The 13,980-nt window shown below is 31.2% G+C and overlaps 2 protein-coding genes across 2 annotated transcripts; both read left to right on the forward strand.

Moving 5' to 3' along the window:
- Nucleotides 1-7,387: 7,387 nt before the first annotated feature.
- On the forward strand, nucleotides 7,388-10,455 carry LOC120276342. The gene is made up of 3 exons (XM_039283066.1): nucleotides 7,388-7,746; nucleotides 7,832-7,962; nucleotides 9,311-10,455. The coding sequence occupies exons 1-3, from the start codon at nucleotides 7,573-7,575 to the stop codon at nucleotides 10,035-10,037; spliced, it is 1,032 nt and encodes a 343-aa protein (XP_039139000.1). The 5' UTR covers nucleotides 7,388-7,572; the 3' UTR covers nucleotides 10,038-10,455.
- A 712-nt stretch (nucleotides 10,456-11,167) lies between these two features.
- Nucleotides 11,168-13,849, forward strand: LOC120275253 (50S ribosomal protein L19, chloroplastic-like). Its single transcript, XM_039281775.1, has 6 exons — nucleotides 11,168-11,279; nucleotides 11,358-11,498; nucleotides 11,765-11,983; nucleotides 12,070-12,156; nucleotides 12,222-12,355; nucleotides 13,550-13,849. Exons 2-6 carry the CDS (start codon nucleotides 11,376-11,378, stop codon nucleotides 13,650-13,652), a joined length of 666 nt encoding a protein of 221 aa, XP_039137709.1. The 5' UTR covers nucleotides 11,168-11,279; nucleotides 11,358-11,375; the 3' UTR covers nucleotides 13,653-13,849.
- Nucleotides 13,850-13,980: the final 131 nt, after the last annotated feature.

Below are 13,980 nucleotides of genomic sequence, written 5' to 3' on the forward strand. Positions count from 1 at the left end.
CGAGTCGATGCAGTCAAATCTCCCGATCCCGACTGCCGGTAACTAGCCTACCTCCTTAGCTCCTCATCACGCAGTCCCCTCGCAAGGGGCGCACGTCCTTGTGCGTCTTCACGAAACTTGCCAAACTTAGTCTTCAATACACCTAAATTTGGTATTCAAAGATTCTCCAAACTTGATCTTTAATTCACCCAAGTTTGGTCCTCAAATCTTGCCGTTAATAGACTTCAATCAATCCTCATCAAGGATTCTTCAAATCATATCTTCATTCACACCATGAATAGATCTTTCCTTAATTAAGCTCCACCATATTTAGTCTTCAATCAAATCACCTAAATATGGTCTTGATATGATCTAGTCTTCAAGTTGTAATGCATTGCCAAAGATAACTCCACCAAGATCTTCAAGATAGCTTCACCATGATCTTCAAGATATTTGGCTCCATGTTAGAGACTTACTAAAAATAGCTCCATCAAGATCTTCAAGATGTTTGCCTTGCACTCCAAGTCTCCTTGCCATGTCACCATGCTTGCCACATCATCAATTATGCTTTGTCACCTTGGTTGCCATGTCACTTGGTCTATGTGTCAAATTATGCCAATAAATAGTGCGGTTGCACTAACATTGATGATAAGGAAAATTGGAGATGATTAACTTCAATAAAATATGAATGAATGAAGAACAAAATTAAAGAGGTTCTTCTCTTCTTTTGGCATGGAATCGGCCTCCGTCACCCTTGATGAAAGGTTTTTCCCAATACTTGGTGGCAAATAGATGAAACTTTTTCCAAACTTGACCGGATCTAAAGCTATTCGTGCTCCATCAAATTAGCTCTATTTCACATCAGCTAATTATGGCATCTTCGTTAAAAAGATTCAATTGTGGCAGATCTCCTCTCGCTCCAGATCTCCTTACTTCCCGTCATCTTCCTTCTCCGGTCATCGCTGCCAAATCTCACCACGCCGCAACAGATATGACGCTCTTACCATGTCGCGCTAGATCTTTCGCCGGATTGCTTGTATAGCTAGATCTCTTTTTCTCCTCCGGTCACTAATGTAGAGTCGATCTCACCGCGTCGCACCAGATCTGCCGCCGGCCTGCATATCAACCGATCCGTCCCTGGTTTTTTCTTTTTTTCCTTTTTGACCCCGATCCACTTTTGGTGGACAATAATGGTGGACAAATGCATCTTTTTTTTTATTTTATTTTTTATATATTTCAAAAATATCTGAAAAATATTAGTATTGCTTCTCCTGTGACCATAAAAAATCATGTTGAAAACATGTCAGTTTTTAAGATCATATTTTTTTAATAGATTTTTGAAAAATAATCAGAAAATGTTAGTATTTCTTCTCTTGCGGACCATTAGAACTCATAATTTCCAGTTTTTAAAAAATATTCTGAAAATGTTAGGATTTCTTCTCCTACGGACCATCATAACTCATAATGTTATTTCACCACGTGTCAGTTTTTTAGATAATCAGAGATAGAATTAATATATAGTATATATATATAAATACATGTTGTTTTCTCCTGTTGATTTACATATCTTAAATAATAGGGGATTGTAAGAATTTACAATTGAAATACATAAATATAGTTTTAGAAAATATTCTTTTAGCTTAGAATTAATTCGAGATATACGTTCTTATGTCCTAACGTGATTGGTTTAGAAAAAGATACAACTTTTGAGGACCATTATAAAAAGTCAATTAAATTTAAGTACAAGAATTTCAAGAAGAGGTTTGCTCAACTAACCCCAACTAAATTTATTAATAAAGTCATCTATTCTTTTTAAGGGTCGCTTTCCTGCATTTCAAATGTAATGTAAGAGAAAAACCTATATTTTCAATGAATAAAAATAACATTTTTTCTTTTTTTCTTTTTATTTAGTTTACTTTATTCACTCACTCATGAAAACCAATGAGTTTACTATAGATATCCATCAATTTTGGTTTTAAAAATTCTAATCAATATGTAAAAAAAATTATTTAAAAAATCAAATCAAATACAAATATTTTATATTCATAATTGTAATTAATTTGTATTTTTGTAAAAAAAAAATATAAAATAATATTGATAAAACTGAGAAATTATGTATATACCCCTATAAAATTGATATTTACTTATATACCCCTCCAATCAAAAGTCAAGTAGAAAAGTTTATAAAAAACTTAAACTATTCCTTTTCTCTATTTTTAGGGATGTACAAGCAATTTTTCTAATTTTCTTTTATGAAATAACCCCCCGCATATAAACCGTCAAGATATTCTACATAATTTATTTTAATAAGAATTTTTACATATTTGAACCCACACTTTTTCACATTTAGTTGAGTGGGTAACATGAGAATTATAACAAATAGTTGATGTTTTTGAACTAACAAAATTTACTCTTTTTAGCAGAATGCAAATGAAATTTTACAACAAATGTAAGATAAAAAGAAGAGGCCAAAAAACATAAACAGAAGAGAAGTGAAAATACTTAAAAGAAGAAAAAGAGACAAGAAAAGAAACATTAAAAATGAAGAAGAAGAAGAAGAAGAAGAAGAAGAAGGATAAGAACCAAGAAAAATAAAGAGATGAAATATAGGCAATGTTGATACTATGAAAATTAAAAAGGTTATTTGATGTCGGCAAAATCAGAAAAGTATAAATGAAAGTAGAAACTTATTCATTATTGCAAATATCATGAAAGCACTTCAAGTTAACTTGTAAATATCAAATTTTTTATTTTTATTTATTCTAATGGATCGTTTGGTTCAGAAATCTTATATTACTGACGAGAATATGATTTCCAAGTCATATTTATATGTAATTTTTGTTTAGTTGATAAGACAATAATATGGTTGAAATCCAATATTAGAGTGTTTAGTTAGGTGGAATCTTTTATAACAAATTATTTTTTTACTAAAATACCCTTAGCTAATAAATTAATAACATTTTAAAATAAATATAAATAAATATTTGGTTTCTTCTAATATTGTTTTTTTAATTAATTACTGAAATAAGTATTTCTTTAATTATTTACAGAAATACATATTTTTTATTTTTTTAATAGTTTTTTAAGTTAAAGTTCCCATTAGTTTATTAATATTAGATTTTTTTTTAAAACACCACGGGACACATTAGTCTTAATATTAATTTAAAAAAATATTGCCGGTTTCAGTAGTTTTTTCAAATTAAAAAATTTTTATATTCAAACCCTTATAATTTCATAATATTTTCTTATAACTTGTTTTATTCCCACTTCTACTCTCTTATTTTTACATTCACTAATTCTAATAGATTATTAATAATTTAAATAATTTTAATATTTTTCATAATAACAAAATATTAAATATTTTAACTTGTAACTGCGGCTGGTAGTATGTCATAATGTAACTAAACTATTATGAAATTGATTTCGTCCATTCAATCATTTAAAATAACCTATTTTTTAATTTAAGGGTTGGATGTAAAACTGTTTTTTAATTTAAAAAACTATTGGGCCCTCCGTTTTTTTTTTTGAAAAATAAAATAATTTTAAAAGACTAATGGGACATGTATGTTTTTAAGAAAATAAAATTTTAATATTAAAAAATTAGTATAACCTTTAACTTAAAAAAATATTAAAAAAATAAAAAAAAATGCTCATTTATGCGTATTTCGCTAATTAATTAAAAACCCAAAATATTTAATAATAAATATTTTTTGTTGTTAAAAAAAAATTTAATTGTAATATAGTTAATTTTTATTAATATTAATTAAGTCAAACTTATTTTTTTAAAAAAATAAATATATATTTTTACTTATTTTTTAATTTTTAGAATATTGACATTTTTTAAATTTTATTGAATTTGAAAGGTATAATGGGAAAAAAAATTCACATCTGTGGGAATGTGCGATTATCACCTATTGAGTTAGTAATCATATTCCTGGTGATATTGATCAACTGATCATCTTCCGAGTATATAATATTTCTGTTTTATATAACCAAACAAAGTAATATTATTAGTCCTCGTTCTAAGGGTAATATGATATTATCTCCAATCAAACGGCTTTCAAATGTAATGTGCATTTTATTTTTATAATTTCAATTATACCCCCCAAGATAATGAAATTAACATGTGCTAAGTGTGAGGAATTCACATTATTATATGAAAAATTGGGATAGTCGGTGGGGGCAACCATGTCATTAAAACCTAAAAAAACAAACAAATTAGTGGTGTAGTCTATACTAGACACAAGGGACAATGTGCACTCACCCATCATTGAAGTCTATTTTGGCTCTCATCATTTGACTAAATTGATATCAATGTCTTTGAACCTCTCCTTTATGTCAAACCATGTCCGGTTGGCCGGTGGGTGGATCATAACACAATGGACGGAAGACAATATATATGTATATCAAGCATGACTTATTCATGTGTTCCGGCATTTAGTATGAACATTTTAATTTAAAAAATCAAAAATAAAAAATATATATATAAATCAACCACTTTTGGCCTATTGATGACGGGCACTTTGGGTAGAGTTTTTATGTTCTACATAGATGATAGGAGGAACCTTGGGCTAGCCCAATGGTAACTACCCATGATTGTAATTGAGAGGTCTCGAGTTCGAACCTCTCGGGATTCATGATTCATATTTAGGGTTCCCCTGGGAGTTCACGTGAGGATTACCTCGTTCTCCCTCCGAGGTTGCGTAGCGGGGGATTATTCAGGGAGGTCGTTTAAAGGCACGTAAAGCTGGTGCACCTCCGATCTGCGTTGTCGCTTTCGATTTGTCGATTTGTCGACTTTGTCAAAAAACATAGATGATAGGTTCAGACCTGGGATCATGTAGGTTTGAGATAATAACTCCATATCTATGTATTTTTTTAATATGTCTTTTGTCTGCATCTTAATAAAAAAAATAAAAAAAAATATTTTAACCTGCTTATTTTACAAAAATGCATTGTGTCTTGTGACATTGTCTATGATATCAGATAAAAACATCAAATTGAACTGATATATGTAGGACTCAAGGGGCATTGCCAATATTTGTATATTTTAAAAGATAACACAAATAATGTAGAAAAAAGTAAAATTACAATGTCTTGTTAGCAAAAGTATACCTCTTTACAAAGCTAGGCGGAGCTAGGGGAGGGCGAAGAGGGGCCATGGCCACCCTTGCTTTTGGGTTTTTTTTTAATATATATATTACAAATTAATGCATATAATATAAAAAATTATATTATTTAAAAAAATTTTGTGGAAATTTATTGTTCGGTCAATTAGTTTTTTTACAAATTATTATAAATAGTCTAAAAAAATTTATAAAAATATTAAAATTTTAGAAAAACACATTTATAAAATTTTATTGTTTAGCTTGGTGACATTTAATAAATTTGTTATATAGTAACATAGAAAAATTTATGTAAAAATTTATTGATCAACATGATTTTCTATAAATTAGAATAAATATTATTTACAAAAAATATTTTTAGAAAAATATTTATGAAAATCTATTATTTGTCTCCTTCACTTTTTACTTGTCCTTTAAAAAATTTTCAATCCCCCTTTACATTTTCTTGTCCTTTAAAAAATTTTCAATCCCCCTTTACCTTCTAAAAACATTTTTGAGCACTCCTAAAAAGATTTTCTGGCTCCATTCGTGCCATGAAATTAAAAAAACTTAAAAACTGTGGGCATGCTTTTATTTGATGAGACTCATAAAAATGTTTTTTAAAAAATTGAAATGAGTTATATAATTTATGAGGCAAAATAAGGATTTGTTTTTAATCTTTAAAAGATAAAATAAATAATAATTTAATTTTTTTTTGGACCACTGAGGACTATAACCTTTTGAAGGGTGAAATTTATTTTATTTATTTCATATTTTCAAATCCTTTCAGATGATTTTTATTAGGAAAAAAAATTTAGGGGTCTGTCTTGTAATCAAGCAATAAGGGAATGAAAATCAGTAAACCACCCCACTATCTATTTAAATTAAATGGTAAAATATTTTTTCATTATTTGATGCATATATTTAATTTTAATAGGATATATGATATTTTAAAATAAAAAAAATTAGAAGAATTCAGGAATGCAATTTGGTCCTAGAAATTGGGGGAAATTAGGTCTAGTGAGACAAAAACGTGGTTAAACATTCAAACTTAATAAAGACATACACCTAACTTGTATAATCCACCATTAATAAGGTCCACTTAAATTATATAGGCCAATTTATTCAAAAAAAAATCGGGAGAATATATATATATATATATTTGAATAATATAAATTTATTTCACAATCATTTATAACTTAAAATATATTAAAAATGTAATAAATAAATAAATATATAATTCATACATGCATAACCACTCACATTAGGGGAGTGTACACATTGTAGAGTTAATTGTTATTTATACACTCATCCTGTCCGAGCTAAAATTTTATAGTGACGAAGTGTATGTTTATATATATATATATATAAAAGTGAAACAATAAATTTTATAATGATTATATATATATATGTGGAGATAATTTCAGGATTCTAGAAAAAAGTATGTAGGCGAAATCCCTATGAAAAAATAAATTGGTGTATAATATTTTGAAATTTATTTTATATCCGAATCAAATTATTCAGTTGTTATTATTTTAATAATACTAAAGTAAAATGTCTTTTACAACCTTTATGTTATATAGTTCCGAAAGTGTTATAACTATATTTATATATAACAAAATATTACAAAATTAAAGGTATACAACTAGGTAGAGCATATTACAAAAATGAAAAAATAGAAATAAGAGGAACGAGAATAAAAAAAAACCAATGTGGAGAAAGAGTAAACATAAATATCGTCTAAATTTTTATACTGGATTGACAGATAAAGTGAATGAATGCTGGGAATTTTATATTATTTTTTTGGGAAGAGAAAGGGTTTTTTTTATAAATATTATATATATTTTTTTAATTACAAAAATAAGTAATTTTAAATTTAATTATGAAAGTAGGTAAAACGGTAGACTCTCTACTGTTTTACATGTAAATGAACAAAAACGATAAATAGTTTACTATTTTCTGTGTTTTAAATTGTATATACAACCTCATATTTATATATATATATATATATAAAAATTTTAAGGGTATATTTGAGTTGTGGATATATAAATTTTAAGGGTATATTTGAATTGAGAAATTCTACAAGGACAGATGTGTAATTTTACATTTTAATAAAAAATTTCTATTTACACGGAATGAAGGGTAAAATAGTAATTGCAACTGAAAATTCGCGGGAATCGTAAAAAGGTGAACTAGACTTCACCAGAATCCGCCACGTGTCCTCCGTCCCACAAACCGCGTCAACGTCTCAAATAAATAAAAAACTCAAATCTTTTCCCATTTTTCTTTCAATCCCTCTTCGCGTGTGCAATTCCTCGTGAATTCCATTCCTTCGATTAAAACCCTCAAATCCCCCATTGAATTCGCTAGATCTCACCCCGAGATCCACGCAATTTGTGGAAATTTTCGTTTTTTTGAGGTTGGGATTGAGCTGGGGATGCGCGCAAACCCGGTTGTGTGAGGAATTGGGTTGGGATTTGGTGAAGAGATGCAGGCAGAGTTGGGGAGAAGGAGTGGAGGGATCCAGACCTCGGTTTCGGAGTCCAATGGCTTTGTTTCGATCTCTTTGCCATTGAATTCGGCTTCTTCTTTTGGGTACATTGAGCATAGGGTTTCCCGGATGGATACGCTTGCTGGTGTCGCGATTAAGTATGGCGTCGAGGTAATTTGATCTGAATTTGAACTTGTTTTGATTTGATTGTCTTGGATTTTGTTGAAAATTTGTTTTTCATTTGGGAATGATTTAGGTTTCGGATATTAAGAGGATGAATGGATTGGTGTCGGATCTCCAGATGTTTGCTCATAAATCGCTGCAGATTCCACTGCCGGGAAGGCATCCGCCATCGCCGGTCTTGGCTAATGGCTCGGCGAGCGATGGGTGCGTTTTTGATCTTTTTGTTTGCTTGTTGGTAGTTCAGGATTGAGCTGCTGAAAATTTCTTTTTTTTGGTGTTCATTCATGTTTTGATTTTGATTTTGATTTTGATTTTGTGTGTTGCTAGATTGGTCTGGATAATGAATGAATTGATGAGTTAGTAGTCATGTGAAATGGATTATTTTAATGAAAGATGAGTGTTCTGGAAGGTAGGTCAAGGAATAATTTTTCCTGGATTTTTTAGTCAAAAAGGCTGACCTGAATACCTAATTCTCCAAGTTGGACATTCTTTGATTAATCATTTTTAGTTTGAGAAAAGGTTTGGTGCTGTTTTTCATGGAAGGAAAGAAGTAATACAAAGTTTTTTTTTATAATAGCTCAGAATAAAGACAAAATAGATAGGTGTGCTGTTTGTGAGGAGTAGATACAGAATTGCCAAATATGTTGGTGTTTTTTTAATTCAATTTACTATTTATGTGTGTGATGATGAAGTTTCTTGTTGATCAGCATTATTATGTTTCTATTATGTTTATTGCATTTTTGAGTCTAGCATTACATGACATGTTCTGGGAAAAGTCTTGTTGTTACCACAAGTGTACTATTTATGGGGAAAAGAATAATTCTAAGAGCAGGTCCTATTGCAAAATATTATTAGGGAGGGCCATCAGACCACATGTGTGTTGCTTGGGATTAATGAATTATGGAGAAGATTCAAGTTATTAATTTTGATTTAAATTGCATGCTAGTGGGAAAATAATCTTGACATTTTCTTCTATGAACTTTCTTTAGTGGAGAAAAATAAAACTTTGGTTCCTCTTTCTATCGTTTGATTTTTTTTTTTTTTTTTATTAAAATTGCATGCAGACGAATTTATCTCCATAGTCCAAAAAATGATGATGCTTGATTTAGTAGAAGTCTTACATGTGTGACTAGCTTGTGAAAATAGAATTGTAAAAGAGACCAAATCAACTATCCAATTAAATTTCTAAGGTGGAACGAATACAATAAGTCAATCCAGATCTGTAGGCAGATCTATACCGTGGAGAAGTCCAATTGGTTGAATGCACTTGCCAGGACTCTCAGGGCTATTTCAGTCAAAGCTTTCCTGTTGTACTTATCTTCAAACTACTATCTTATAGGATTTTTAAATGTTGTTTGACCTAACTGTTTGCACGGTATAATAAAAATCATTTTTGTGTCTAACCTTTTGGCAATTTGCTAGCTTCTGTCAATTGTTATTATATTCTTAAATTGTGTAATTATGGACTTATTTACTGATTATTGCACTTGCCAATTGCGAACCACATTGAATATTGAGTTTGAGTTTATCTTACCGCATTGTGTTGTTGCAGGGAACAAACTCCTCATCAACATCCTAAGGATGGCCTTGATTCTTTTCAATCAATCAAATTGAAGCCACCTCCCAAGCGAAAAGTCACAGCCGCTATGACCAATCTGCAGGGATACTATAACCTTACACCATCAAGGAAAGAGCCTCTGGCAGAAGGCACAGAAATGGCTGTCTATAAAACAAACAGGACTCTATTCTTGGACGATGAGTCCTTAACTAAACATTCACCTGCTTCTGATCCACTTCTGAACCATCATCGCAGGACTCAAAGTTTTGCTAATGGTTTCTCACCTGATAATGGCAATGCGGTTATTATTGACTTAGGAGAAAACAATGAGTCTGAAAGGGCAAACGGTGATAAATTTGTCAGGAGACGTCAAAAATCCGATGCCGATCCATTTTCCCGAGTTCCAGAATCACTACTGGAAGATTCAGGTGGTGGGTTCTCTGGAAGAACAGGGAAAGGACTGGCTTTGAGACCAAAGGCTGGAAGCCGAACTGACAATGATGTCAACCGTGTAACTTCTAATCCTTCCGGAGATTCTTCCATGGCTAATGGTTTTTTATTTGTCCGAAAATCATCTAGCACCTCAAATTTACAAGAATCTGAGAATGGCTCCTCCGTTTGGCCTCCCTGGAACTTGAAGCCGGAAATGATTTCTAGGCCAATTTTTGATGGATTGCCGAAACCAGTGAATGTCCGCAGAAATAAGGCTGCTGTAGATTAGTTGCACCATTTCAGCGTCTTCGATCCATTGATCTTCTTTTACAATATCTGATTCATGAGATTGTATCAGCCAATATATCTCATTGGCGTGTTCGATTGGGAAATTGAATAGAAAAATAAATTGATTGAAGCATCAGAAAGGCTGTCCACCTATTACAGTGGAAGGTAAGCTACTGAGTGACTCCAAGACTTATCAGCAACCCTTAAATCAAATTTTACATGGGTTTTATAGCTTTGCATATTTTTTAAGTTGTTCCATTGTAAAGACAGAAAAATGCACTGCTACCTGTAGAAGCAAAAGAAGTTGTGTTTTTGTATGACCGAATATGAATGACCTTGCATTTGTGTTACAGATTTTGTATTTGAGATCATAAAGAGTAAAATTGTGTTGATGATGATAGGTTTTCAGTGTTGATTCATTGTTGTTATTGCTGAACATTTTGAAATTTATCTCAGGATGAATATTGAGTATTGAGTGTGTTGCTTTTGTGTGTACATATATATATTTGATAAATACAATAAACGCTATCAGGGGCATGCACACAGGCTGAGAATTGAACGTGTATCTCCAACCGAGAACAGATGAACTCGGACTTTTCGCGCGTCCCACACCAATGCTTTTTGAGCTTTTCTGCTTTGTACATACTTTCTTGCATGTTGTTGAGTGCTTATAATTCTTGTTTTAGAGTTAATTTTAATTGTCTTAATTTGGGGAATTTTTTTTGTGTTTCAAAACAAGCTTTTATTTAGTTCAAGCAAGGATTATTAAGGTGGTATTTCGGCAAATGTCCATATTTTATTAAAAGTAATTAATTAAAAGTTATGAAGTTTTAATTCTAAAAGTTTTTGGAGTGGTATTATGTAAAAAACTCCAAAAGAAAAATAAAACTCCATAAGTATACAAAAACTGTTTATCCATATACAATTTATAGATTATGTATATATGTATATATATATTTATTTTGTTTAATTGACCCGAATTTTTTTTTTTTTGCTTATTTTGAACTACTTAAAAAATATAAACTTTTATTTATAAAGGCATTTTATTGGGCTCATAATCTAAATAAAAATCTAAATAAAATCCAGGTACTAATTGTGAACTTCGTTGGAATAATTACAAAGAGTAGGGACATATATGCAAAAAGGTCCCATTCCCATTTCCCTCCCATCTCCAGCCCTAAAACAGCACTGACGCCGCCGGGAGAAAGAGCAGCCGAGAGCCGCCGCGTTCTCTCTTTCTCAGGTGGGTTTTCGATTTCTAGGGCTTTCTTTAGTTTCGATTTTCGAGCATTTCATGATCCATCGTTGTAATTGATCACAGACTTGACTGGAGTAAACCATGCAATCGATTTGGCGGAGTTTGTGTGGAAGTGGATTTCACTTTTCCAAATCCTTGATTTGTGCGGGAGGGCAACCTGTGAACCATCTTCAACAAACTTCGGGCCATTTGAATCGGGTTTTGGTATAATTTCCTTCGAATTTTTTGCTTCTCTGGGTTCACTTATTGATTAAAGTTGGAATTTTTATTCAACAAACCCTTTTTTTGTTAGTGTTTGTGTCATTGTTTTTGTTTTTATGTTGATATATAGTTCTGACTGTAATTTTCAATTCATGTATATTACTTTCATTGAGAAAAGTTGGGATTTTTATTTATTACATTGATCTTTGGTTTTTGTTTAGTAAATTTGTCTATGAATGCAAGTTGAGTTATTTGCGTGCTTATTTTAGGGAAATGAACCGATTTTCTCTGGATACAAGACATTATCTAGTAATGGGATATATCAATCTGTGAATTCTGGAGCTAATTTTCTCATTAGGAGCATGACTACATCGGTTAATCCTGAAATTTCTGATGGGCAAGATAGTTCTGGGGCGTCCCCCGAAGTTATTCATCCTCCGCGTATTAAATTTAAAAGACTAGACAAAACGGCAAGGCATATAATGAATGTATGTTTTCCGAACTTTTGCATATAAGCCTCATGAACATTAGTTTCCGAATTCAACATTTCTGTGTTTGTTTCTGAGATTTGTAGATTTTGGACAAAGAAGCAGTTGAGAAAGTTCGATCGGAGAGAGAGATACCAGCCATTGAACCTGGCTATATTGTCCAGCTTAAAGTGGTATGGTTGAAATAACCGGGTGGATTTTTCTTTTGGCTTTCTTTTCTGATTGATTTGTAAAACAGGAAGTGCCTGAGAACAAGCGTCGTGTTTCAGTATTGAAAGGCATTGTTATAGCAACACGAAATGCCGGTCTACATTCCACATTCAGGTTACGAAGGCTTGTAGCTGGTGTTGGAGTAGAATCTGTTTTCCCCTTGTGAGTTGTACATGCCTTCTTGCCTTTTTTTATGCCTGCTTCAATTCATACAATTTATGATCTTTAATAGGTTTCTTTTGTTGTCTTAATTCTGTTATTAGTGTTGATTATCTTCTGCAAAGAGAGTTTTATATGATTGGTTTTTTTTTCCTGTTATTCTGATTGAGATTTATATTTTAAGAACACAAAAAGTTTCTTTAATACACTAAACATGCCTCCGATTTACCTGCTTCTGACACCTTGAATTGTGTTCTTTAACTTAGAGAAAGTGTTTTGATATTTGAATAACATTAATTTAGGAGTTCCCAAATGTATTGAGAAATTAAAAAGTTTTCAGTTCACCTTTCTTTTATATTCCTTAAAATGAAAAATACATTTGAATTGCATGCTTTCTTAATGCTTAGATTTTGCTTTGTCCTTCAGATAAATTATCATATTCATTGGTTATTATTTATAGTTTTTAGGGTTATTTCTATATGAATCACACATGAACGAAAATTTCAGAATAACATGGATGTGCTATTTATGTATTTCCCCCTTTTGCATTTTTTTTTCTTCTGCTCATTAGTATAAGATATACAAATGTTTTTATTTTGTATCATAAGTGCTATTATTTGAAAGCCTCTAAGGTATGATCCTCAGTGTTCAATTAATATCTTTTCACTTTGCCTTATACCATCTTCTTTACAATTCAAGCATGATTGAGCGTAAAATGCATCGGGTTCTACATTTTTTGATTGAGAGAAATCTACATCTGAAGATGGAGATGTGAAATTATGCTAGAGATGCATTAATTGGATATGACGAATATAAATAAAGGAAAAATATATCATATACAACGAGGGAAAAGTTTGTGTAGTTGCCAATATTGTTTGTAGTCCATCTAGTGAATTTTGTTCTTTTGTGTTCTACTGATCAGAGCGTCAGATATATATATTTGAGAACAAGGTAGGGTTAACTGCAAATGGCATCTTCTTATATGTCGAGCAGCCAACATTGCTCAAATATCGAACAATTATTTGCATATTTGATGAAGCTTTAAATTTGTTTTCCCAGCATTTGCTTGAATGTCAACGACCGCATGATAAATTGAACTTTGAGAGATCACTTGTTTTTACACATTTCGAAAAGATCTTCCCTGTGCTGCTGTTTTTCCTTCTCATTTTGTATCGATTCTATGGGTTTTCTATGCAGATACTCTCCAAACATCAAGGAATTTAAGGTTTTGGAGAAAAAGAAAGTACGAAGAGCGAAGCTTTACTACCTAAGGGACAGGATGAATGCCCTAAAGAAATGATCGGCTTCTTTTTTCTTATGGTTAGAGCTCTCTTTTCTGCAACTGCTCTGATTCATACTCTCAACCCTAAACTCTTTTTGATGAAATCCAAATTTTCGTATCAATGTTAGGGTGGTTCTTTCTGCTGCATAGGCTGAAATTTTTTTTATGTATTTTAATTACTATGCTATCACAAATGTTTCCCTGTTTCTTTTTAATCCCTGTGCTAATATATATATATACAGTAATTCAACAAATCACAACCATCCAATTTTATTTCTACTAGCATGTACAGGGAAAAAAAACCAACACACTGTTACCGATTGCGGACATCTGCATAATCTTTTTT

This window comes from Dioscorea cayenensis, chromosome 14, assembly GCF_009730915.1.
Source record: "Dioscorea cayenensis subsp. rotundata cultivar TDr96_F1 chromosome 14, TDr96_F1_v2_PseudoChromosome.rev07_lg8_w22 25.fasta, whole genome shotgun sequence".
Classification (NCBI taxonomy): Eukaryota; Viridiplantae; Streptophyta; class Magnoliopsida; order Dioscoreales; family Dioscoreaceae; genus Dioscorea; species Dioscorea cayenensis.